At 37.1% G+C, this 26,337-nt stretch overlaps 1 protein-coding gene across 7 annotated transcripts in view; it reads right to left on the bottom strand.

Moving 5' to 3' along the window:
- Khdrbs2 (KH RNA binding domain containing, signal transduction associated 2) overlaps positions 1-26,337 on the bottom strand; it is a 529,113-nt gene that overhangs the window by 335,303 nt on the left and 167,473 nt on the right. For all 7 annotated transcript variants that reach the window (XR_008219929.1, XR_008219926.1, XR_008219928.1 and 4 more), the window contains exon 3: positions 13,055-13,171. Coding sequence is in view for 1 of the 7 variants with exons in the window: in XM_052745237.1 (XP_052601197.1) it covers positions 13,055-13,171 (117 nt within the window). In the remaining 6 variants the exon portion in view is untranslated. The remainder of the gene's footprint in view (positions 1-13,054; positions 13,172-26,337) is intronic.

Here is a 26,337-nt window from a genome sequence, read left to right on the forward strand (position 1 = left end):
AAATGATTTTGAACAAAAGTGCTGACTAGTGGCAATTACTGCTTTTTAGTAATCTTTCAAATAATTTCAAGGCATTCTCTACTCGCCTACCATCCTTTGATGTAACTGTTTCAAATGTATTCTATCCGTATAAATTAAACCCATCATGAGTTACAAAGTCCAAGATACTTTCGAGTCAATGGTGTTGTAAGAAACCAGGTTTAGAAGTTAATATTTAATTCCCATCCAACAGGTCATAGAAGACAAGTGTTCTCTATATTAATTATCTAAGCATGCCCTGAATAGTCAAGTGGCTCATTAGCATTCAGCCCCACTAACCCAGCACAAAGAAAAAGATCAGAAGCCTAAGCTGCAAAGATAAGGCAAAAGTGAAGGTGGCATATTAACAGACTCCTGGGTTGTCATACTAAAGCCATCACCAACATTTCCACATGAAAAGCAATTGCCTAAGAAGCAAATCTCATGGATTATATCAACATAGATAAAATTCTATTAATATTATATGGAGATATTGCACTTTTCTTATTGAAGTGAATATTCATGTGTAGATATAATCACCTTACAAAGAAATAAGTTTGAGTGACAGAAAAAAAAAGATATTCTCCTCTGAAACAAGTCCTATAACTTCCCCTGGTAATAAAAACTAATATTAGAAACCCAACAGAGGACACACAGGAAATCTCATGAAAACAGTTCAATTTCACAGTAGAGGAGAAGAGAAAGCAGAACATTTTTTGGAGCAGCCACAAACGATCATGCCAACACTGAGCAGTCAGAGCTGAGAAGTAGGAAACCTGATTCAGCTTAGGATGCAAGGGAAGAAATGAAGATTTCCACCATCCCCTTTCTACTGCCCTGGTAAGGAGACAGGGATCTTGAGGCATCTGTTCAGGGTCTGATGGAATTCTTTGGTACTATTCCCTAGAACAGTACAATTTTCTGTACTATTAACTCTAGAGTGTGATTCTTCGGAGAAGGTTAAACTCTCTTCTTGGTTATAGAATTTGAAAATGCCACCTCTAATTACAGGAAAATATTAGACACTTCAGGAACCAATTTGATATTCTATTTCAATTGATGAAAGATGGCTTCATTTATCTAACAAATCTGGTCTTTCTGACAAAGACATTAACACCATGAGTGTACCTCAGGGTGTGGGTCTTCTTACTAAGGGAATTGTTGAAAAAGTGCTCTCTCAAAGTCTTGTTTAAAAATGATTACTCACAGATAACATATGAATTTATAATCTCCCCTAGAAACAATACATGCTCATATACTATACCCCAAATAGGATTTCAAATATGTAACCAATATCTCAGAAGTGCTTGATAAAGTTTTCAGAAATTATACTGATGATAAAGATAATAATTAAACATGAGATGCATGTCCTTATGTTTTAACTTTGGATGAATAATTCTTAAATTCTCTACTGTGAAAACCTATTCTCACACTAGGACATGCATAAATCTTTACAGCAATCTTAATTATAGTTTCCTGAACTAGAAAGTAAATTGCTATCTAAAGAAGAATATGTAAGAATGTTGTGGTGTAGCTACACAATGGTCCCTTGATATAAAAGAACTATTGCTACACAGAGGAGCACAGGGAACTCAATGGAGAAACACAGGAATAAATTTGTTATGTGTGCTATTGAAATTAGGATATTCTAAACGAAGGGTAGAGGGACAGTAACAGAAAGCAGTTAAGTATTTACCAGGGGCCCTCAGTAGAGGGAGACAGAAAAGAAGTATTTGAGATAAAAACAAAAGCCTTAATCATGATCGTGATAACACAAAACTATCATTGTATGTATTAGAATTCTTCAGATGATCAATCTTAGTGGCTGTAAGATGTTACAATTACCCATAGAGATGAAATGGATAGAATAATCCTGTAATGTAGTAAAATAAACCTTGAAAATTAAACATTTGAGGCTAAGGAGATGCCTCAATGAGTGAAGTGTTTACTGCATAATCATGGGGACATGAGTTCAGAACCACAGGACCTAGAAGCTGACACACATTCAGTCTTCCAGCACTGGGTGAGCAGACAAATGGATCCCCAGAGTCACTTAGTCTAGCCAAAATGACAAGCTCCATGTTCAGTGAGAGATCCTGTCTTAAAAATATGTGGTGGAGCCGGGCGGTGGTGGCGCACGCCTTTAATCCCAGCACTCGGGAGGCAGAGCCAGGCGGATCTCTGTGAGTTCGAGGCCAGCCTGGTCTACAAAGTGAGTTCCAGGAAAGGCGCAAAACTACAGAGAAACCTTGTCTCGAAAAACCAAAAAAAAAAAGAAAGAAAAAAAAAAACAGGAAAAAAATATGTGGTGGAGAATGATGGAGGAAGATAACAAATACCTCTATAGCCTCACACACATAGACTTGCACACCCTCATACACACACACACACACACACACACACACACACACACACACACACACACAGGAAAGCATCTAAACAAAGGTAACAGCTTTGGTTTGCAATTTGAACAATATTTATAACCATGTGTAATGATTCCTCACTATATGTATACTGCAATATGTTTTCTAACCTGTAATTTACTGTAGTGATGAAGTGAGAAAAACTCCTAGAAAGTCAAATCTTATCTCTAGCAACAGGAGGATTTCCTGCAGAGCCAGCAGCTGATAGGATGAACAGGAAGTGCTCTTTTCCACAAGTACAGCATCAGGTGCAGATGATCCCACACCCTGGTTGCAGGCTATGGGCTCCAGCACCCCAGAAACTAAGTGTCCAACTCCTCTTTTCCAAAGTACACACTGTCTGTAACCAACGGAGAGAGGGTAGATTGTGGTACTCTCAGAAATAAATCACATCTAAACTTTCAGTTCATAGCAGCAAGACATGACAGGGAACAGCAGTCTATTCAATTTCATGTCTTCCAGGAAATTTGAATTATTTCAGATTATTTAATTTAAATAATTTAGATATGAATTACATTTAAATTGATTTGAATTAATTTTTAGTTATCTATTTTAGGTTTCATATTTTAAGAAATGTCAAGAGAAAACAGAACAGCTTATTTCTCCTTCTATTTTGATACCTTGGTGTTAATCTACTAAACTAAAACAAATTCATATCATAAAACAGGTCTCCAAGTTTTGGAGGACCCTAGAGTTACACACCCCCTCAGTTTCTCAGTTAATCAGGTGTCTCAGGTAATTGCATATATAGAACACCTCCACACAAAGAATGAATTTTGACTTCATCTTTTCTAAATTTTTGATTGGAAAGATGTATGCTGCATGTGTGATAATGTACTGACAGAGCAGATAAATGGCAACTAACCACCAGCAGCCACCCTGCTAGTTTTGTGAAGTAAAACCTGGTTGACCAATTTCAACTTTCATGTCCCAGGATATATTTAAACTAGAAACAGGTGCTAGTGAGATGCAGTTATGTCTTATTCACACAATGAAATCATCCTGTATTAACAATTATGATGAAAAATTTCTCCGAATTTTATTTTAGATTAGCATTGAATATAATCTTCATAAAATATCTTAGTAAAATTTCATATGATTAGGTAACATAACTATTACCTCCTCCCAGGGAGGACCTATCTGTTCAGTGCACAGCCAGCCACATTATTTGGCATCCTGTATCCTCCCTTTCACTGATTCGAGCAACTATATACTTTGATGAACTTGACTGAAGTAATCATGATATTGGCAGTATCACCAAAGAATGGAGCATCTCTCAATCATTTGAGAAAAAAAGGATTTTGGATATTATCACTATTTGAAACAGAAAAAAAATCTTGATTTTTTTGTGTATATGTGAGGTATATATGTACATAGTATATGAAACTTAACTCTTTTGTTATTCACATAGAACTTCATGTTTTTCATGCATGCTTAGCATTTTGTTTCAAACTTGAAAACACCAACTTTAAATTTCTTTACTTTTTGGAATTTAAAGATGGCATTTATTTTTTTCATATTTACTTTTAAAAATTTATACAATACAAAACAACTATACACTACTCTTTCAGTATTCTTCCTGTTGATTTACCCAGATAAGAAATCTAATATTAGACTCTAGGGATAGAACTGTTAATGTAAAACAATTAATCTTCACTATAGGTTTTATAATGTGCATAGGAAGGGGAGGCACCGAAAAACTGAATAACATTTTTAAACTAAATAAGGTCACAAGGAATCCTAATGGGAGCAAAAAATTCAAGTGCGTTTATTCTATTGGCATTTGGATTGCTTATCTTTGCAGCAAGTTGGGAGACCACATTGGACAGTGTCATTTATGTGGAGGGTTTCGTAAACAGGAATCCTGCGAGTGCACAAATGCAGCCCTGCCGTGTTGGCAGCCAATTAAATAAATGTCCACATGTGTCCTCCTCTGCACTTTCTTTGGACTGTCTAACTTCCTTTCTTTGAACATAGACACATGGACAAGTATTAAAAGTGATGTTGCTAATCCATTCAATCGATGAAGCAGTTATTTCTCTATCATTGCCTGGGCTCTATGTAGCATTGTTAAGCAGAGCAAGTAAACAGAAGTCCCTATTTTCTGAACCAAAGTTACCAAGAACCCAGAGACATTGTCCAATTCTTCATGATGGCCCTACTCAGCTAAGGAGTCTAATTGTTAAGTATTCATGACAGATGGAATAAGTACTATTCAACTTGTGACTGACCTGTGAAGCAAAAATAATGAGATAGAAAAACAGCAAGTCAAACACACACCCCTGCAACTAAGTCAAATACACTTCCCTGCAGCTAAGTCAAATACATACCCTTTCAACTAAGTCAAATGCACATCACTGCAGCTAAGTCCAATATAAACCGCTGCAGCTAAGTCAAATACACATCCCTGCAGCTAAGTCAAATAAACATCCCTGCAACTAAGTCAAATACACATCACTGCAACTAAGTTAAATATACATCCCTGCAGCTAAGTCAAATACATGTCCCTGCAGCTAAGCATCATATATATATATAAACTTATATAAATATATTACTGCAAGCAGAGGTGAGTTTGAGCAGATGGCCGTCTATGTTGAGTATAGGATTTAGCTCCAGAGCATTTCCACTCTGAGCCTATTATCCTCTTAATTGAACATCTAAATGCCCCACATTGGCTAGAACAAGTTTTGCAAAATTCTCTTCAAAGAGCTTGGCTTATGCTGGGGTCAAGTTTCAACTCTTTAAAAAAAAGTATTTAATGGCATCCTCCTGAAAATCTACAAAAAAAAACAATAAACTTTGCATCATAGGATTTACAAAGGGATTGATTACTGGAAAGTTGAAAGGGGAGGGTCAGGAAGGGGAGGGAAGGAGTGAGGGAGGGAGAAGAGCACTTATCCAAATAGAAGGCTGAGCTCTTGTGTCCCACAGGGCAGTGTGAGGGCTGTGTTCTATAATACTATGTCATGAGGAGATAAAAGAAAGGAGCTTGAAGCCTGTTTACTAAAGTCGACAATGAGAAGGTAGCATCAGTGCAAATTAACATACTTGCTTATAATATCAATTGTATCCACCATATCAATATGTGCAAGCAGTCTGCATTTTAGAAAAGTTAAATTAAGAAGATAGGAAGATTAACCACCTTAGTTTTATAGTTTTTGGTTGCACATAGATATTGAGTCATAAAATAAATTACAGAAACATTCATTAAAATAGTGGTTATTTAAAAATCACCTTAAATATATGCTAACCTTAATTAACTTTTATGTGTGTATGTGTGTCTGTGTATGCATATGTATGAATGCCTAATATGAGAGGAGAGAACATCAATTAAGAAAACACCTTCTTAAGATCAGGCTGTAGGGAGCAATGTAGGGAATTTTCTTAATTAGTGATTGATCTGGAACCCAGTTCATTGTGGGGAGTGCCACCCCTGAGATGGTGGTCCTGAATTATATAAGAAAGCAGGCTGAGCAAGCCATGGGGAACAATCCAGTAAGCAACACTCATCCATGGCTTCTGCATCAGCTCTGGCCTCCAGGTTCCTGCTCTGCTTGAGCTCCTGTCCTGACTTCCTTCAATGGTGAATAGTGATTCAGAACTGTAAGTCAAAATAAACCCTTTCTTTCCAAGTTGCTTTGGTCATGGTGTCTCCTTTCAGCAATAATAACCCTAACTAGGACAAGTATAAAGTATTAAAGTCTACTAATATTATTAATAACATATAACATATACTATGTATGTTATAAATGTATATCAATAACATATAAGTGATATATGAGCATACACCACTGAGTTGAATTGCCTTAGATTCTGTTTGGATACTCTTCCCTAAATTAAAAAACTAGAAAGAAGAAATACTTATGTGTACAATGAGCACATGCATTAAAGGTATTTATTTAATGGTCTGCATCTTGTATGACGATCATTTTCTAGCTTTAACTTGTGTAAGGAATGGAACATTAAATAGCAAAATCAGTTAGAATTCTTAACACACATACACATATTTAAAAAATAACACCAGATGAATAATTTCTGAGACAGAAAAAATCCTGAAAGTTTCATCTTGATCAAAAAGCAGAACTAATGAACAACAGCAAAACAGTGCTCCCATTCTGAATGGAGGCAATACCCTCAGTATGGTAAGATGCACTTCCCCTACTGACCCCATCGAGCATTCCGGTGAAATATTGCAGCACTTGCTTTTCCAAATTGTAATAAAGTTGAGAAGCCTGACAGAGAAATTGGAAGCACCTTCCCCCATTAGCCTTACAAAGAAAATAAAAAGGCTCATGACAGCTTTATAACCTTTTAAAACTTTTAACTGGAGCCTTTTTAATACTTTTAATTGTTGTTGTGCCCTATCTCTCATAAACTGTTTACTATGTAGAAACCTTAAGATGACTCTTGTTGGAGACATTTCCCTGGCTGGAAAGTTTGATGTGACACTTTCCCATGTGCTATAGTCATTTGGCCAGAGTGTCAAATTCAAGGTAAGTTGCACATGAAAATAAAACAAAGTGAAACAAAAAGCAAAACTACCCAACACTCTTGACTCCCACTGACACCCGCACATGCACCTCAACACACACACACACACACACACACACACACACACACACACACACACACACACACACCTTACATGTTTATGGTAATTGCCAGTAGGTAACAGCAGAAATATGAGAAGAAAACAAATCTAGGATTTTGAAATCCCTAACACTGTTGGGGGTTTTGAATCTTAAAAATAAAAGTAGTGATTAGTGACCCCCTTTTATATTGTTGCATAATCAACCATGTAGAACTCACTGGCTTATAATAATCACCTTGTTGTTATTATTATTATATACATGGATTCTGTGGGTCCCGAATTTAGATGGGGGAAAAAAGGATACAACCTTTGTTTCACAGTTTATGGTGCCAGAGCTAGGGCCAGAATCAACTAGAGAACTCTGGTCATGTGTGTGAAACCTGAACTGTAATGGTATAGACTGGACTCTCTCTGTATTTATAGAGGGCCACTTCATGTAGTTTAAGCTGGCCTCCCAGGAGACAGCCTCAGACTTTTCAGAGTCCTCACCAGGCAGTATTGGAATCCATAAGACATAGACCTTGCAACTGAGGGAAAGGCAGCATAGCATTTTCCCTATCACTCAATTCTCCATTGGTTGCAAGTAATCCACTAAAATTACTCAGATTTAGAGGTAACATAGGCCAACTTCACTTTTCTCCAAATGAAATAGCAAAGAACATGCAGCCAATTCCAAAAGTGTTCACCATATAAGTTTTAAGATGTTCCAAGGTACAGTTGGTCCTAATGTAGTTTTTTGTTTGTTTGTTTGGTTTTGTTTTTATTATAGTACTTTGAGACAGACAACTTGATTAAAAGAAAAAAATGCCTTCATCAGTAGTATAAGAAATGTACTATTATAGTTCTGATTTGTAAATGCTAAATTTCTCTTTTCGCGGCTTTATTTCTAGATAGTTTCATAAATAAAACCATACTGAGATAAGAGGAAAGAGATTCTGTAATTTTCCCATGTCACTTTGACTGGCACATAAGAGTAAAGTCCAAACATTGAATGACAAGTGGTTTACAGCTACATATTAAATTCCTGAAAATGCTCTAAATGCTCTTTGTTGTGTAGTGATGTCCTCCAACAGAAACGTTCCTTCTTGGAGTGAGGAGGAAAGATCGTAAGAATTAAAAAAAATTTCAAAGTCTCAAAAAAACTGAAACTTACAAGACTTCCAATTTTCCTCCCTGGGGTTATGCCAGCAGTAAATAATGGTTGGGGGAAAAGATTCTCTGACTGGCCAAGGTCACCTGGGAGTCATGCAGGCAGCTCCACGGATGCAGCTGTCTTAACTTACCTTCCATACTAGGGTGAACTTTTCAAGTCAGCTGTGCTTTGAGTCAGCTCTGCTCTTGTCAATGACCCCCCAATCCTCCCTGGTTCACTAGTGAGACTTGGGTGGAATCAATGACCCCAATTCTTCCTGGTTCACTAGTGAGGCTTGGGTGGAATCAATGACCCCAATTCTTCCTGGTTCACTAGTGAGACTCGGGTGGAATCAATGACTCCCAACCCTTCATGCGTCACTAGTGAGATTTGGGTGGAATCGGTGTCCCCCAATCTTTCCTGGTTCACTAATTTAGGCTTGAGTGGAATCCTTACTTGGATTTGCCTTGGGTACCACGTCTCAGGGGAGTGGATATTTGTTTTTGTTGCCACAGAAAAATTAAACAACACAGTCATGGTTATAATAATTAGACAGAATTGTACCAGCTTTTAATAAAATCAAAATACAGGGACTTAGTAATTTAACATAAAATGTTCTCAACTCACTACATAAAAAAGGGATACCTCATATTTATTTTCTCATTGAAGCTTGTTAAAAAAAACTAAGGCTGGATAGATTTATGTTCTTTTTTTCTTTTTCATTTTAAGGTCATGGTATACTACAGTGAATGACAAATTGCTCATACATAAAAAGAAAAGACACTAATAGGAAAATCATATTTCTCAAATATGATGATATATTTTAGCTTCAACTAAAACCCAATCCCTGTAATTACTTGATCACTAGAGTCTAAATATATCATATTTTGAAATAATATATTGGTTCAATACTGAAAGACATATTTCATTTTGTCCTCATAAAATATGTGTTCATAATTCAGCACCTCGTACTCTAGATGGGACCTGCCAAGTTGCCACTTTAACTCTTTAGAGTGGAGATAGAGATATAGAAGAATTCAATGAAGAAATTGAGAATAAAAATGGAGCCATCTATAATTTATAATATTTTCTTGCCATTCATAAACCCAGAGGATGTGTAATCCAATAAAGATGCATATTCCACATCTCTGCTGGAAGTCGTAATGAGCAAGGAATGCTTGTCTATAGAAGGAAACTGAAGCAAGAAATTGTTGATTTCCTGCCCACTATGCAGCCATAGCTAAGGTGGAAGCTGGGGCATCTGAGCTCTTGGGTCTGTAGGGTTATAAATTGTTACATACATTAAAGGACTCAAACAAGTGTCTATGTAACCAACCACAGCATTACTGACAATCAATGAGTATGGCTTTGCTGCTTCAGGGTCTGAGAAATCGTGAGCCTGATTGATGTCAAGCAGAGCCCAGGATAACGGTGTGGGGTTTACCCCAGCATGCCCAACAGGCAGCCGCCACTTCTCTTTGAAGGTTTTTAGCTGATTTTATTGTTGATGAAAACTAGTCTTGCCATGAAATCAGAAAGGATTTACTAAAGCAGCCATCACCAAATACAGAAAAATGTATTATTGAACAGAAAACACTAATGTTATTAGCACATCAAAGAATTAAAGTTTGCCTTGAGAGTTACTATATTTTCATGTAAAACTCATCCCAAAGCCCTTTTCTTTCAGCATATACTCTAGCATTTTATAAGAATATATTCCCAAAGTTTCACCAACCTTCTTATTAGAAATGCCAACATGATTTTCATTACAATGTCATTCCTTTGCAATGGCTGTTTGCAATTTTCATCTAAAGACAACAGGTAGTCCCACAAGAAAGGTACTTCCATGGGCTACTGTTTCTGTAGTCTTCTCTGGGTGTGTGTACCCACTGTGGTGGCCAACCTAAACACTCTAACCATGTTCTCTAACCTCTCTGACCATGTTGCACACTGTCCAAAGATGAGCTCTTACAACCACTGCCCCCTCAGTTCCCCTTCACCAATTTCACCCTTGGTTCCACTAAAAAGAGCAGCCTATGACAAATAGCTGCAGTAAGTGACCCCAAAGACTCTGCGAGCAACTGCCAGTTAAACCTGCAGCTGTGTGGTTGCCCAGAACTGCCCATATGGTTTATGAACAACTTTGACTTTCAAGAATGTTCTAAACTGTCAACTAATTTTCTTGAGATGTTCTGATATAAAGCTAATAATACTACTGATTTTATTTCTTGAGTTTCCCCAAGAATACAACTGTCCTAGTCATTTACAGTGTATTGTTTGTCCCCGAATGCCTCCAACATTGTTTCTATATAGGGTATACTTCAGATATTCCGGGATCTGACCACTGTGGGAAAAAGTCGTGGCTAGAAAGGGGTTCATGCTATGGATACTAGCCGGGGTCTTCACGTTTTATTTCTGGTTTGTTTTGTTGTTTGTTTGTTTTCTTTCTTTGTTTAAAGGTTATTGGTTAAAATTTAATGATATACAAAGTAGCATTTTCCTCATCAGAAGAAAGTTAACGATGACAGTACACACACCCCTTTCTTGGTCTTCTCTTTCTCAGTTCTACATGTTTCATGATTGGTTTCTCTGTTCTCCAGCAATCCTCTTGATCCATATGTCAAAATACTGTTTTTACTATTACTTGTTTCTTCTCTTTTCCTGTTTTATCTTTATTCTTAACAGTTTCAAAGTATTGCAGTTCAAAATGCATTCACTTACACATTGTCTGCCCTTTCATCAGAATATAAATTATAAGAGGAAACATTTTTTTAATCTATAAGTTGACCATAATGTGTTTAATAAATATGATTGAAATTAATGCATGTATTTAAGCCTGTAAAATGTATACATACAGCTATATACAGTCATTGGAAAAGTAGATGAGTTTAACTTACACGTTTTAAAAAATCAAATGAAATCAGGTCATGTTACAAGAAGGCAAAATAGTAACAGAGACTTCAATAACTTCTTGAGAATTTATCTTGATTTTAATCAAATATTTACTGAAAATAAAAGTTTTCAAATCTATGTCGGTGGTTGTGTTTCATTAGTGTGTCCATTACACTGAAGGTTAAGGCCTAGATTTGAGAAAAATGTGTTGTATGGTGCAATATTAATATTAAGCACTTTGTTTTTTTTAAATTTTTAATTTAATTTTGTAATGAAAACTGAAAACATTACAAGCAAAGCCAACTATGTTGAGTCACCAAAAAATTAATTAGAAACAGAATGTTAAGTAATAAGTGACTTTAGTAAGTTAAACCAAATGAAAATTTAATGGAAGCAAATATGTTTCCTATTGCATTTTCAGAGAATTTTGCTGGTACCTAACATTATCCATTGTAGTTCTTCATGAACAAAAAATGCCCAAATATATAGAGATGAAAAATAGGCATTTATCTATTTTAAAAGGCAGGAAGAAATAATATGGAGGTCCCTAATGCTCAAAGGCTAATTAGGCCATTCCCATCCTGGAAGAGTTAAGACTTCAACGAGATATACAAATAAATGAGCCAGCGAGTTGTGAGTGTAAAAGAGATGTCAAGATACTGCAGAGCTCAAGAAACGTTTCAAGGGATATATGATGCTTAATCTAATCCTTAATTTTGAAAAGTACACAGTTTATATTATAAGAATTTGACACAGCTGGGGAAAATAGCAAATTCACATATTATGTTCTATATTAAATAATTAAATATTCAATATTAAAGAATATTTGAAAATGAATTGAAATGTCTCAACTTCATCTTGTTTTTGAAGAAAATGAAAATTGGATGTGACAAGGGGCAAGTGATTATTTTATAGCTACCTGCTCTCAAATGTTTACCTGGTTTCTTCTAAATGCAGTCAGAGTGACAAGAATGGGAAGGGCTGGCAACAATTCATTCATTTCTGAAATTTTACACAATCATGAGTATTCAAAATTAAAGATCAGTAAAATCGTTAATTTTGTAATTTAGAGACATGACCAGTGCACCATTGTAAAAAGTGCCCATTTAGGTGACTTACTCAATATCTAACTGCTTACTACAAAAATTATAAAATAATTTATGAGTGATAAATTATTGACCAGTTTAGTGATACTTTTTTTATTTTAAAATCATTCATTTAAGATCTTTCCTTAATAGTTTAAAGATAAAACCTATACACGATTTCCAAGCATTCTCGTGGTCATTTCCCATAATAGTGTAATATATGAAATGATAAAAACATAGTCTGGTCAAAAAATGCAACTGTACACTTCCCACTGCTTACAAAATAATTTTTCAGGATTCCTTATGAATACATCTCTGTAAATACTGGATTCAAACACTGGAAAGATGATCGCACTTTATGAATTGGAAGTTAAGTTGCTCAGATGTGAAATAAAAAAAATTACAAACTCCAAACTTGATATTTCTTAGCTTATTCCTTGTCTTCGACTCAGGTATTGTGTGATAATATCACTGAAATATTTTAAGGCACAACCAGGATTTTCTTATGTTTTCAGATATATGTATTAGTTAAATGGATCAAAGTGAACTAGAGGAGAGAATAAAATGAGAGAACGGATGGGACTAGTGGATAGAAGGACAAGTGTTCAACTAGGGAATTAGAAACCCTGAGTATTAATCTATAGAAATGTCCCACAGAGGCTTTAAAAAGTGCAGCAACATGACAGCAGCTTATAGTGAGAACTACAGAAGGCAACAGGAAGTATGTCCTGAGGAGGAGGCAGAGACAATGACTGAAGAGGAGAGACATTAGAATGGGTAGCCGTGTGGTCCCGGAAAGCAAAAGGCACAGGGAATGGAGAAAGTCATCTCTGTGTACTGTAAACAGCTCCCCCAGTATTTCAGGAGCCCCCTCCCCCCCAGTGTGTTAAGAAGCAACCTCAAAGCTCTGTACCTTTGCTTTGTCTCGCATGGATCCTTTGCCAAGGATAGACATCTTAGCACCTGCTTCTTCCTGTAGCCTCTTCAGGGAGTTTCCTCTTGGTCCAAGCAATTTTCCCACAAAATTGAACTAGAAAACAAAACCAACAGAATGTCTGAATTAAGGGAGAGTAAAAGTGCAATTTCTATCAAGTATAACTAATGATTATGGGCTTTTAAACTTTACCATTAAGAAGTAATGAGGCATACACTCATACATAAGTATACACTTGCGCATATGTACACAAAAAACAATTGAAACTACTTCAGATCTGTAATTCAGGAGTGCTTTTAAAAGAATACTACTTTCTAAAAGAGAGCCAAGATCAATAGTAAGATGAAAATACTATTTATTCAAATAACCAAATATGTCACTTACATAGAAAAAGAGTGAGAGGATTATACAGGCCTAAAAATGTCTAAATGCTCTTTCTCTTCAGATTATTAAAATAAAAAAAATCTCCAACAAATCCAAGGACCTTCAAAACTGAAAAGATATTTCAATAGTAACTCTAGCATCATAGTTTCAACAAGCATTTCTTAATTGAGTCTTGCTGCATGTTGTAACTATCAATTCAATGTTGCTCTCCTATATATTTGCTACTTCTTAGCATCATCTATTACATGTGCTTATTACATAATCCTGTGTATGTAGTTTCAATTCAGTTTTCCTTCATTAAGGGGATGTTGCACAGCACTATCTTCAGCCCAACAACTGCCATCTTCATAAGGTCAATTGTTCCTGCTTACACTAGTTTTGTTAACTGTTGATGCTCCTTCAGAAAAGGGGTATGGAGGGTAAATAGGCAATCGCCTGAGGATCCAGCCTTCGTCCTACTCAGTGGTATGCAAGTCTGCCCTAATCACATGTGGCCTCCTGGTCTTGTGGAGAAGCTAAAGTACATTGTATGGAAAACACTAGAGAATGGTAGGGGGTCCACTTAGAGAGCTATGGGAAAGCTGTTATTCTGGGTGAAGACTTTCAAGCATTACTGCTTTGGGGTACCCACACTCCTGTCAGTAACCCCTTATGCATTGTCAGTGTGTAAGTCCAATAAACTCTTTGGTCTCCTAGGGTGAACTCAGGTGAAAAGGTAATTCTTGCAACTGTTTTAATATCAATAAATGTACACCATATGATGTGCTCACACTAACAAAAACTGATCTCTATGCTTGTAGCTGATCATAGCCAAAGCTTCTCTATTAGCTGGAGCTTTTGGAGCCAATACTGAGGAATGGTTAAGAGGACTTCCTTTCACAATGAAGGAGTGTTTGAAATTTAAAATGTCAGAAATAATTATGTAATTAGCTACATATTTATTGATGTGTTTCACTTTGGGAAATTTATTTAAAGATATACTCTGAAAAATAGTCTACATGAAAGTTCTTTCAATATGACTCTTTCTCGGCTTTCTTATTTATTCAGTTTTCCAAAACAGCAATTGACATTTATTCTATCATGGAAGGTGAACTGTTTCACGGACAAATTTTTTTTTTTAATTTTCCTTAAGGAAATAATTTACACATAAAAAGTAAGCCAATCCAACTCAACAGTGTCTTTCATATTAAACCATCCTTTAATATTCTTAGTAATTGAGGTTTTTTTAAATATGTAAAATAGTGAACAGAACTGTAGTTTCAACATATTAAATATCTTCAAATGTATGTCAACTATTTTGAAGTCACTGAACAATTTCTTTATCCTAGTATCTTGTGATCAATATTATCACAGTTTAAATTTTAGAAAAATTATCAAATTATTACATGGAAAATGATCTCCAATTTACACATTTTACTTGATTTGGAAAGCAATAAAACATTATTAATGACAAAATAACTGCTTATCATGAATCTAGTGCCACATTAAGGAAAAAAAAAACATTTTTGAGACTTTTTAACAAAGTAAGCCAAAGCATAACTCACAGTAATGTGAAAATAATGATTGGCATTCATACTTGTACTTTAGCCAGTTTATCCTCTGAGCTTATAGTATCCAAGAACACCCTATTTGAGACTTCTAATTTTCCATTTTTTTCTCATGTCTAATGAATAAATATAAGCTGTTCATCAATATTCATGTGAAATAACCCTTTTAAAAAATGTCACATTTACACATGAATTCCGGTAGTGATCTATCCCTTCTCATTCACTGCAGGCACAGGGTCTGCCTCTGGCTGCCTGAGAGGACAGTGTTCTTCAGCAGCACCAGCTGGGAAACATTTCTAGATTGCAGTCTCTGCTGGACTTCTGCCTTTCTCTTTTGATGTGACATAGCTATGCAGCAGTCATGATTCCTGGTCCTTCCAAACTTTAGACCTCATACTTGGTAAAGTTTGAACTCTTTTAATGTTTAACCTAGTCCTGGTTTGAAGGTAGATCCCTTACTACTGAGTAGAAATTCATAGATCTACTCTCCTATGCTTTAGGAACACAGCACCAAGACAAGCTTTAGCACTCTAACTTTCATTGTTAGCATTAAAACAAAGCAGTAGAAATAGGGGGCCTATGTAGCTGGAGTTTTCCTGTGTCCACCTGGCTCCTGCAGCCGTTCAGACCCAAGTAAACACACAGAGACTTATATTACTTATAAACTGTATGGCCGTGGCAAGCTACTTGCTATCTAGTTCTTATATCTTAAATTAACTCATTTCTATTAATCTATAAGTTGCTACGTGGCTTGTGGCTTACTGGTACTTTTACATCTTGCTTCCTCTGTGTCTGATTGGCAACTTCTGACTCAGCCTTCCTGTTCCCAGAATTCTCCTCTCTCTTTGTCCCACCTATACTTCCTGCCTGGCTACTGGCCAATCAGCACTTTATTTACTAACCAATCATAGCGACACATTCTCAGCATACAGAGCGATATCCACAGCAGGCCTATGAAGAGAGAAGGTGCAAAAATACTATTTCTGTGTCAGTAGAGCTGAAATGACAATTCTAAAATATTGACCTCATCATCTCCAGAGAGTATGGGTGAGGAAGAGAAGAAATTAATTTGAATACAGTAGAAGAGTTTAATTGCACAGCATTTAGGTGAAGTATTTGTTACATTTCTTTTAAAAACAGACTTTGTGTAGAGCACTGTGGCACAGGTATATGGTCCAGCAACTGGGAAGCTGAAGCTATAGGATCTCAAAGTAGAGATCCGCCTGGGCTCATGAGGGACACCCAATATCAAAATTAATACATGAGTCTTAACGACAATAGCAAAAAGAAAAGGTAGGAAATGAAAGAGAATGTTTTAGGATTAGTTATTAAATTGCAGAACACTATATTATCATAAACTAAGTTTTACTCAGTATATGTATTTCTATAAAATCAAAGGTGGAACATGAAACAATTGCTTATCCCCCTCAACTGGGAAAATGTAGAATAAAAATGGAACTTGCATTTCTAAACATTTCCAGAAACTTACAACTTCACTGAGGGACTGGGGCCTTACATATAAAGTGCTACATAATTAGACCAAATGTGGTCATTGCTATGAAATGAGTACAGATCAAGGCCTGGGAGGAGCCAGAGAGAGAATTGTTTTGACTAAGGGGAAACTATGAGATCCACACATCCTTCCTTCCTTTCATTTTCTTATTGAGCAAGGAAAAGAGAGTGATACTAAAAAAAAAAAGTTAATGGAAAAAGTTTGAATAATATGCTGTAGAATTTGAGGTCCTGAAAATGTTAGAGCCTAACACAAAATGTTTAGTGTACCTTGATGAGCTATAACAAGTGTGCAAATAGCAAAATGCCCAATGTGGGATGGAGGACACAGGAAGAGATATGCAAAGGTGTTGGCAATAAGGGATGGCCAACTACAAGTTTGGGCTGATATGGTAAGTAGAAGCCTTCACACATTATGTTTCCTTTTTGAACAATATAAACATAATAAAATATATTCAGAGAAGACATGAAAAAGTAATTTACTAGTAGCAAAATAATTGAATATAGAACTAAGTAGTTGAGGACATTTTGAATTATTTTCAAAGATGGTTGCACTGAAAACAGAAATCTAGGAGTCCTAGTAGCCATGCACATTGAGAAATGTAAGATGTTTAGTAATATATGCCCCATTCCTAGGTAGAAGGACAACTTAACTTACATAACACAAACAGAAAGGAGTCAAGAAGCGAGTCTTGGAAAGAGCTTAGAGAAACACTAATATTTAGAAAGAAAAAATAAGGAGGAAAGGCAAGAGAGTGTTGTTTTTGTTGTTCGCTTGTTTTTCTCTTGGAGGAATAACATTGGGAAAACAAAAGGGAACATCTTTGACACATTGATTACATTAGGACTATGGATCAGGTGTAAGGCTTGTGAGCTCCTGGAATATGTGACTGGAACCACCAGGAGGCCCTGGGGACAGAAAGAATCCTGCTGAGCTGTGACTGCTTCAAAGTCACACCAGGGGTGGGAGAGGAAGGTGTCAGAAGATGCTGTGGGGCTAAGTGCTGTTTCAGGAGCACCTCTGTGTTGTTTCTCCTGTGTTGCAACATCAAGACACCAAAGCCTTCTCCTGGGTAGTCTTTGCTTACACATTTTCAGTGATGTATATTGAGTTCAGAAGACAAAGGCAGAAGCTGCAGAGAAAAGAGGTGGAACAGAGGGAGAGCAGGACTAGCTCTGGGGTGTGGTGTCTCTGATTGCTTAACAGCTGAAGAAGTGTGACTGTCTGAGAGCTGAAAAGCACCAGATCCCTGTCCCTGTGCACCCAAGCAGACCTGCTTGCCCTTGATACTTGGTTTACTCTCTGGGTCTGGCTTCTAAGAGCAGTGAAGACAGCCACTGCCTGACAGCCAAATGTCCTACAGTAGATAGCTTGCATGCTGCTGATCTTGTCTGCCTGCTGGGATCTGTCTGCAGCAAAGGACTGAGCTCCAATGACGCTGGCCACCCCTGGTACTTTAGATGCTGACTGGCACAGCAGGTGTTGTAGCTGATGCCCTGACTATATATTACAGTCCAGACAGAGGCAGGTACCCTGAGTCATCTTGAAGCATCCCGTGAACTGTGTAAGAGGTCAGCCACCTGACAACAAAAGATTCAGCGGCATGGTTTCAGGGCTTGCAGGCAGGAGGAAAAAAAGTAGTCAATAGAAAGTGAAGAAGAGTTGATAAAAGGCTGAAATAACCCAGCAAGAGAACTGGCAAATTCTGGTCACTAGAGTTCCAGAATGTTTTCTTCAGCACCAAGTGCCTCAGGACTCAGGCTGACACTAAAGCCATGCACAAGGTCTAACTAGCTACTGGCTACTGTTGAACAGTAAGGGAAAGATGAGCTGCTGGAGACCAGCCTTTGAAGAAGTTCTCCTTGCCTACCCATCAGTTCTGTTCAAATAAAAAAAATTTCTTAAGGTTGTTATTGATAAATTTAAAGTGACCCAGAGGAGAATGTAAGAGTGTTGTAAAACACTATCTTCCTAAAATGGCATTGCTATGGCACTCATGAACTCCTGTGTTTACGTGCATAAGACATGAACAAGCTGTACATATGCAAGAACATGTGCAAGTCTACAGGCATGCATGGGGAGGCTAGAGGTTGTCATCAGGTATCTTTTTCAACTATTCTGACAATTCAGTAAGATGAATCTTCCACTGAATCTGGAGTTCACCAAATTAGTTAGGTTGGCTAACCAGCAAACTCCATGTGTCTTCCTGCCTGCCTCCTAGGCACTATGATTATAGATGCACAAAATCATACCTGCTGTTGTCAGGATGGTGGGAATCAATGCAGGTCTTCACACTTGCACAGCGAACAATGTACTTACTGAGTGTCATTACATAGTGCTGGAGTAGGTTGTGAACATCTAGTAAAGCTCAACAGACAGGTAACCAGCATCTGAGAATTTTCAATGTTGTTGTAGTCTTGTAACTAACACTTGCACCTGTGCCTGTTGCGCATACTTTCCGATGTTTTATTTCTTTTTTAGTCCATTGTGAGAACCTGTGCCCTTTTCACAATCTTCCCCTTGCATCTCAGGTACTTGATTTGTGAGCAGACAGGTGCACACAATAGTACATTATAATATTTTAATGAGATTGGAAATGATGCCTCCATGTATGTTACGAAGTTCAGTCATCTTATCTCCTTTTATTCATAGTCTAAGAACTTTCCAGTTTTGATGACCTTTTTAAAGAACCAGTTTTGACTTTGAGTTTTTTCATAATGATTTATTATTTTATTTTCCCTTTTTTAACCGAACTTTACTTTAGTTGTTTTAATTTGTCCTCCTAGGTCACACATTAATATTTTGAAGCATTCTTCTTTTCTAATGTAGGCATAGAAGGTGCCCATCACAGAAGGGCATGTCTGACCTGTTACTTCCCATCTGTTGACCTTCTGGTGCTGTCCTGTTTTACTGCAAGCATGTATCTATCAGGTTTTCTTAGCTGTTCTCTAACAATATCTCCATTATTTTTAAATATTACTAGTCAGATGTTTACCTATCCCAATAACATTTATATATGCTAGATCGAGCTAAGTTCTGTGTGAGGTGATCAGGACATGAGGTTTTCTGCCTACATGTATGAGATCAAAGCCCTTAAAAAACGAGACCTACAGGAGCACACTCATCCTGTAGACCACGGAAGGACAAAACAAGGTGCTATCTATTAAGTACCTGGCAAGCCCTCACTAGACATCAAGATGATGATATCTTGATCTTGGAGTCCCATGAAATTAGACCTGTGAAAAAATAAATTCAGTGTTGCTTACAAACAACCACCTTCTCTACAATATTGTTGTAGAGACACTTGAATAGAATAAGATATCCTTGGATACCAATAGTCCTGATTAAATGTTAGAATCATTTTATTGGCTTGAGGTTCAAACACCATATGGGAATGGGAATGCGGACTTTGCTAGTAGTTGAGGGTCGAGGAAGTCAAAACATATGAGTGAAATCATTCTTTACTTTGTTTTCTTTTAATTTTATAGGTAACATACAGAATAGTAAGATTCTGGCACTCTCATATAAGGAGCCTCTGGGCAGTGGTCTCTAGATTTTGCTAGATCAGTTGGCAGTGTTGTGGGATGTGCAGAATGTTCTTGATGAAGGTGTTCTCTGAGATACCATTTTGGCTAAAAGGTCAGTTTTAGATCACACAATTAAGTGATTTGACACCATTGAGTAAGTATGAGGAATTTTTAAAATATATAATGAAGACTTAGATTTAGTACATTCAAAACTGCATTTCCAAGGCTTCATGTAGACACCAGGAAAATACGAAGAGTGGAGACTCCACAGTATTTCAAATGGACAAATAAACAATAAAACTTTAGCAAACAAACAACTGTTACAAATATTCAGGAATTAGTAGTTATAGAATTCATCACAACAGCATACAATTTTATTTTGTAAGCAGCTTATTTGGGAAAAAAAAGGAAACATCTTGAAGAGCAGGAACTCTAGAGGTCAAAATGCTATCAATGATCATACTGGTCTAACCAAGGATAAATATATATATACATTACATGTATATATACATATATGTACACACACACATATATGTATATGTATGTATGTGTGTATATATATATATATATATATATATATATATATATATATATGTAAATTGCCTTGTCAGGACCTAGAGAGGAAAGTTACTGTTCTCTCACCAGGCTTGGGGCAGTTTTCAGGAAGAAATTGAAGTCAGGAGCTCCTGGCTAGCTGGACTTATGTGCATATCTGTATCCTTGTTCCAAGCACCAGTGCACACAACTCCTGTTCTTCTGAATGAGGTAAATTTGCCAGCTTTGAATCGATGATTGTCATTCTTCACCCTCCCCTTCTGTCATGTATCTCTGTTATCACTCAGCCCCCAAAGGGCAGCCTCCTTACATAGGGTCTTCCCAGAAGCCAGACCATTTTCCCAATCGGGGCTAAGTCTACCTGACATTTGCTTGCTGCTGGTCCTTGGAGGACAATAGTCAAAAGCACCTTTTGTTGCTTAATTGCACTGCTAATGGACATGAATAAAGGTTTAACTTGTTAACTTCAATCTCATCCTGTCCTAATTAACACCGTCCATATCTAGAAACTGGTATCACTCTATAATCAAAATGAAATAAGGAATGAATTAATGAATGAATGGAGTAGGAGAAGTGTCATATCATTCAGAAGTATGAGATAGTGGGAGAAGGAGAATTTATCAGAACTATGTGGTGTCAATAGACATCTTGCCACCTCTGAAGAGAAGAAGGTTATGAAATACATAGAGACTGGCAGTACCATCTTCCTAAGCACTTCATCAAGGAAATGAAAGGTATGCAAGCATTCATTTGCACATGCATAGGTACCATTATTGCATGGAATTTGTACTTTCAGCAATGGCTCAATAAATACCACCCACTAAGAACACTTGCATGGCACCCTGCTTATAACATCAGTTTTGACTTTACCAAGATTATGTTAACTTTTAATGAGTATGAATGGTCAAAATGTGGATTTTTACATGACTAAAAAAAACCTTGCAATTTCTAACTGTACTTTAGAATCCTTTGATTATCATATGTAAATAATGTTGACATTATAAAATGAAATTTAATGTGTATCATTTCTTTTGTTTTATCAAGTTCTTAGAAATTTATCAGAAGTTTTATTAGCGAATTTCATTACTATTAAATATGCAAAGCAGAGTTATTAAATTATCACATTCATAATGTATATGAATTGCTTTTTTCTTCTGAGTAGATAAAGAATAGTTATAACCATTTCCTCCAAAACATATATAAAATTGCTAATTATTTGACATCTAAAAGAAAATATCTTAATTTATACTTTACTCTGTATTAGAAGAATGAATAAAAAGACTACTTTGCAATTATGCCTAGAAACCATGACAGGCATTAAAGGAAAAACTTAATTCATGAAAGTGTGCATAAAATGCAGTCATTATTCTATACCTAAGATCAAATATTCTTAAGAAATTGTGCCACAGAAAGTACATTTAAAGTACTTTAGTTTCAACTTCCATGGTGTTAAAAGGTTTTAAAGTGCTTTAATGCAAAATGGCAAATGACATGCTTTAGAGAAAATCAATATTTTTTGCATTTGGTACTAAAAGGGAACACTTTTGTGTGTCATTGTTGGGAGATTTGCTGTTACAGAGGAAGCTAACTATATTTTTAAACAATTTCTTCAAAGTTTTAACCATAATCATACTTCACCATAGGCAAACTGCATCCTAAGTAACTGGTAAAGAATTATATTAGCTGGCAAAACTGGATATCAACATGTAGAAGGCTGCAAATAGATCCATATCTATCACCGTGCACAAAACTTAAGTCCAAGTGGATCAAGGACCTCAACATAAATCCAGCTACTCTGAACCTGCTAGAAGAGAAAGTAGGAAGGAGTCTTGAACGCATTGGCATAGGAGACTACTTCCTAAATAGAACACCAGTAGCACAGACTCTGAGACAAACAATCAATCAATGGGACCTCTTGAAACTGAGAAGCTTTTGTAGAGCAAAGGATACGGTCAACAAGGCAAAGCGACAGCCTACAGAATGGGAAAAGATCTTCACCAACCCCACATCTGACAGAGGACTGATATCCAGAATATATAGGGAATTCAAGAAATTAGACATCAAAATGCCCAACAGTCCAATTAAGAAATGGGCTATAGAACTAAACAGAGAATTCTCAACAGAGGAAACTCAAATGGCCGAAAGACATTTAAGGTACTGCTCAACATCCCTAATCATCAGGGAAATGCAAATCAAAACAACTCTGAGATACCACCTTACGCCTGTCAGAATGGCTAAGATCAAAAACACTGAAGACACCTTATGCTGGAGAGGATGTGGAGCTAGGGGAACTCTCCTCCACTGCTGGTGGGAATGCAAGCTTGTACAACCACTTTGGAAATCAATATGGCGCTTTCTTAGAAAATTGGGAATCAATCTCCCCCAAGATCCAGCTATACCACTCTTGGGCATATACCCAAGAAATGCTCAACCACACCATAAGAGCACTTGTTCAGTTATGTTCATATCAGCATTGTTTGTAATAGCCAGAACATGGAAACAACCCAGATGCCCTTCAACTGAAGAATGGATAAACAAAATGTGGTACATATACACAATGGAATACTACTCAGCAGAGAAAAACAATGGCATCATGAGGTTTGCAGACAAATGGATGGATCTAGAAAAAATCATCCTGAGTGAGGTAACCCAGACTCAGAAAGACAAACATGGTATGTACTCACTCATAGCAGGATACTAGACATGAAACAAGGATGACTTGTCTGCTACTCACATCACCAGGGAGGCTACCTGGAAAACAGGACCCCAAGAAAGACACAGGGATCACCCAATGACAGAGAAATGGAATGAGATCTACATGAACAGCCTGGACATGAGTGGGGGTAATGAAAGGCGAGGGTTGAGGGAAAGAGAGCTTGGGGGAGCGGGAGATCCCAGCTAGATCAACAACAGAGAGGGAGAACAAGGAATAGGAGACCATGGTAAATAAAGACCACATGAGAATAGGAAGAAGCAAAGTGCTAGAGAGGCCCACAGAAATCCACAAAGATACCCACACAACAGACTGCTGGCAGAGGTCGAGAGACAGCCTGAACTGACCTACTCTGGTGATGGGATGGCCAAACACCCTAATTGTTGTGCTAGAAACCTCATCCAACTACTGAGGGATCTGGATGCAGAGATCCATGACTAGGCCCCGGGTGGATCTCTGGGAGTCCAATTAGCGAGAATGAGGAGGGTTTATATGAGCGAGAATTGTTGAGACCAAGGTTGGATAAAGCACAGGGACAAATAGCCAAATGAATGGAAACACATGAACTATGAACCAATGGCTGAGGGGTCCCCACTGGATCAGGCCCTCTGAATGGATGAGACAGTTGATTGGCTTGATCTGTTTGGGAGGCACCCAGGCAGTGGGACCAGATCTTGTGCTCATTGCATGAGTTGGCTGTTTGAAACCTGGGGCCTATGCAGGATTGTTTGGCTCGGCCTGGGAGGAGGGGACTAGACCTACCTGGACTGAGTCTACCAGGTTGACCTCAGTCTGTGGGGAAGGCTTTGCCCTGGAGGAGATGGGAATGGGGGGGGGGTTGGGGGGAAGGTGAGGGGGACGGGAGGGGGGAGAACAAGGGAATCCGTGGCTGATATGTAGAACTGAATTGTATTGCAAAATAAATTAATAAAAAAAAAAAAACAAAAAACAAACAAACAAAAAAAAAAGAATTATATTAGCACAAAGCCTTTTAGTATAGCATCCAATATTTAAAATATCACTTTAAGTTATAAACAAACATTAGTTCACCATGATCCTTAATTGCCTGTCCACTGTTTTTCAAGTAGGTCTTGAGTTTCTCAGTTCATACATTTCATCATGTTTTGAATAACATATTATGACATCATATTTCTCTTACTTTAAGAGAACAGCATCTTTTCCCCAGGTGGATACACTGTTATTTGTAGATTAATACATGTACCACGATTTTCCAATACAGCTACTAAAAATGGTTGGTTTTATTTAAACTTATACTACAAAATATGAATCAGAAGACATGTGGGGCAACACCTACATATCTAGTCTTTATGTTTAGAGTGAGGTCATAGATCAGCATCTGTCAAACTGAGGAAATTTTCTGCTGCACAAACTTCTAAGACATTGAATTCTATATACAAAGTTCGTAGGAAAAAAAAACCATAACATATGAGGGTCTTAATGGTATTGTATTTAAGTAGTGAACAGCAAACAAAAGAAAAGGTAATCTTACTAACCAAATGTGTAAATATAATCCAATTTATTTCAAATATCTGTTACTATTTATTTCACCCTGTGAACATTCATTTTAGTTTGTTTTCTATTGCTGTGATAAAACACTGCAAAGAAAGAGTATATCCAGGCTTACAGTTCCAGGGAGTTAAAGTCTATGATGCCTGTGCAACGTAGCTGAAATAACAAGCTGAACACTCACATCTTGAACCTAATCTAGGAAGCCTAGATAGTGAGCTTAGAATGGAGTGAAGCCTTGATTCCTCACAGCCCACTGCCAGTGGTGTATTTCCTCAAGCAAGGCCACATCTTCCAAGTCTTCAAATCGCACCCCAACTGTGGACCAAATCTTCAAATAGCATCTACAACTGAGGACCAAATCTTCAAATAGCACCCACAACTAGGACTGCCTTCAAATAGCACCCCCAAATAGCATCCCCAAAGGAGGACCAAATGTTCAAATATCACCCCCAATGGGGCACCAAGTAGCACCCCCAAATGGGACCAAGTCTTCAAATGCCAGTAATGGTGGAGTACATATCATTCAAAGCACACCCCAGGGAACTTCAAAAAAACAGAATTAGCATCACAAAAAGAATTATGATAAATCCATATTGACCCATAATATCTATGCAAGAAAGGATGAGGTAGGAAAAAAATTACTGCAAATTACGCAAAACCCATATATCAGGAAGATGTTCATAACTAAATGCTAATAATACAAAACTTTGAAAAGATACTACTGAGAATGAAACTCCACAATATAGATTAAAATTATTGTCTATGGACGCATGAATATGGTGGTTCTGGCAGGGTTTCTGAGATATGAGCCCATTTTACTGAGATCATTCTTGTGAGCAAATCTAAATGAGAGGCAATGTGTTATAAAGTACACAAGATTAGGATGAGAAGTGTGTATTTTAAAATAAAGTGAACATTGGAATGTAATATAAGAGAACTTGAAATTAATTTCTAATGGCTATTTAAATAAGGATTTTCAACTATTGTAGTAACATGTTGGAAGCCACATTTTATAAAGCAGCCATCTTCAAAATAAGCCAATATACCTGACATGGGCTAGAGGTATATAATGTACCAAGAACAACACTTCATTTTTCATATTCATTGCCCTCTTGAAAGCCCAAACTACCAAGAACATACGAACTTATTGACATGGAGGAGAAGCTAACCAATATATCCTAGGTGTAGCGTGAATTCTAATTGGTCTTAATAATAAAAACCTTGAGTCAGATATTGGGGTAAATGCTGAAAAATCAGAGAAGCAAAGGAGCAGCCACAGTCACCTCTTACCTCCATGACTCCTTAGACCAAAAAGGGACCGAGCTCCTGTCTCTGCCGGCCTTATGTTTCTTTCTCCACCCAGCCATAGCTCTTCCTGTCTCCTGTCTGTATAGACCTCCAGACCTCTATGGTTAACTAATAGCTAGTTCCACTCTCTGATCTTCAGGCAAGCTTTATTTGTTAGAGCCCAAACAAAATATCACTGTATTTCC

This window comes from Peromyscus californicus, unplaced genomic scaffold, assembly GCF_007827085.1.
Source record: "Peromyscus californicus insignis strain IS unplaced genomic scaffold, ASM782708v3 Scaffold_19__1_contigs__length_69161282, whole genome shotgun sequence".
Classification (NCBI taxonomy): domain Eukaryota; kingdom Metazoa; phylum Chordata; class Mammalia; order Rodentia; family Cricetidae; genus Peromyscus; species Peromyscus californicus.